This window comes from Halyomorpha halys, unplaced genomic scaffold, assembly GCF_000696795.3.
Source record: "Halyomorpha halys isolate HHAL.00 unplaced genomic scaffold, Hhal_1.1 Scaffold2.1, whole genome shotgun sequence".
In the NCBI taxonomy this organism is placed as follows: Eukaryota; Metazoa; Arthropoda; class Insecta; order Hemiptera; family Pentatomidae; genus Halyomorpha; species Halyomorpha halys.
In genome coordinates, this window is record NW_027111560.1 from 172000 (window position 1) to 173584 (window position 1585).

A 1585-nucleotide genomic window follows, 5' to 3' on the forward strand; every position below is an offset into this window, starting at 1 on the left:
AGATTATATTATATTATTATAATTATATTCAGACATGTAGGGTAAACCTTGACTTTCGAGTTTCAGCAACATGACCTGTATCTTCAAATTTATTTCAATTACTGATTAAGGGGAAATGTAGTAATCAGTGAAGCAACTTTTTTCTAAGATTTTGTTTAATTTAAATGTTTATGATCTTCCTTTTTTTCCTTAGCGCATCTATATTTCAAAAATAGTTTTTTCCTTACCCAAATTATTGAACTATACTTAATGAAATTTTTTATGCTCTTTTTAATTAAACTGGATTATCTTAATTTGAAAAACAAATTGTATCAGACAATTTTTAAAAAAACCCAGAGCAAAAGCAACACTTTTCAGGAGTGCATATTTTGTACTTTACCTGATGTGGAAAATTTATTATTGAAATAAAAACCTGTACTATTAATTTTTTTGTTTTTTTCACCTGGAATATATCCGAACTGTGTTTTACATAGATAAACTAATTATTATATATGACTATTCCAATAAAAAGCTGAAAATCTGAAAATACCCAATTCTTGAGTTCACCTTTTATACTGAACATCAACCATGTTATTCAAGAATTTGTACTACAATTTATGTCTTATAATATTCCAATAAATTGTTAAAAAATAAAAACAACTGTAGTTAACTGGTAGATTCGTAAAGAAATCACTTGTAATTGTAATCTCACTAATAATTATTTTAATAATCATTTTATTTTTTCAGAATTGTTCTATATATTTGTTAGATGATGTACTGTCTGCTGTCGATGCTCATGTCGCTAAACATATTTATTCGCAATGTATTTGTGGTTTACTCAAAGGTAAAACACGTTTTCTCTGTACACACCAGACCAAATACCTGACTAACGCAGATTTAATTATTGTATTGGATGCTGGGAGGATTATCAAGCAAGGTAATTATTGATAAATGTATTTAATTCTCTTTAATGTTTATTTTTATTTTATTTCTTATTATTTAAGTATACAGATTTCCTTTGTTTAATATGAGTTTTGACTTAGTGTTGTTTTTAGTTCAAATTTTCAATATAAATCTAAAACATAACTTCTTTTTACCATTATCTTTTTTTTTTTTTTTTTTTCTAAGCCCCATAGGTGCGTGGTGTTGATATCATGATGGGAAAAACGGGTTGAGGGTAGTCTTTTTCTGCATTGGTAATGCACTTGAAGAGGGGGTCGAGGAAATTGGATCTTTTGGGAAAGGGTAGTCTGTATTTCGTGGCAGTCTGATGGTGATGGGGCTTCACCAGGTTTGTTGAGTCAGAAATAATTGAGCTACTTGTACTCAGTCGAGTCTGAGTCTGTTTGTGTATGTCTGCCACCTTTGTGGCCGTCCTGTTGGTGTTAGTGTCCTAAATAAATAATGGGTTTGTACAGTACTGGAGGCTGTCCAAAAAGAGGCTGTGAAAAAAATAAACAGTACTCACCGTTAGCAATAATAAACAATAGATAAATTGAAAAAAGTAAAGAATTGTATATATAAGAAGATGGTCAAGGGTTGCGGTCGAAAAAAGAACAAATAGTTTAAAACTATTTTAATGTCCGACGTTTCGCCCCACTTTGCA

At 29.9% G+C, this 1585-nt stretch overlaps 1 protein-coding gene across 3 annotated transcripts in view; it reads left to right on the forward strand.

Moving 5' to 3' along the window:
• The window catches only part of LOC106681805 (ATP-binding cassette sub-family C member 10), a 46764-nt gene that overhangs the window by 26910 nt on the left and 18269 nt on the right, over positions 1-1585 (forward strand). For all 3 annotated transcript variants that reach the window (XR_001343316.3, XR_010843987.1, XM_014422357.3), the window contains exon 13: positions 727-916. Coding sequence is in view for 1 of the 3 variants with exons in the window: in XM_014422357.3 (XP_014277843.1) it covers positions 727-916 (190 nt within the window). In the remaining 2 variants the exon portion in view is untranslated. The remainder of the gene's footprint in view (positions 1-726; positions 917-1585) is intronic.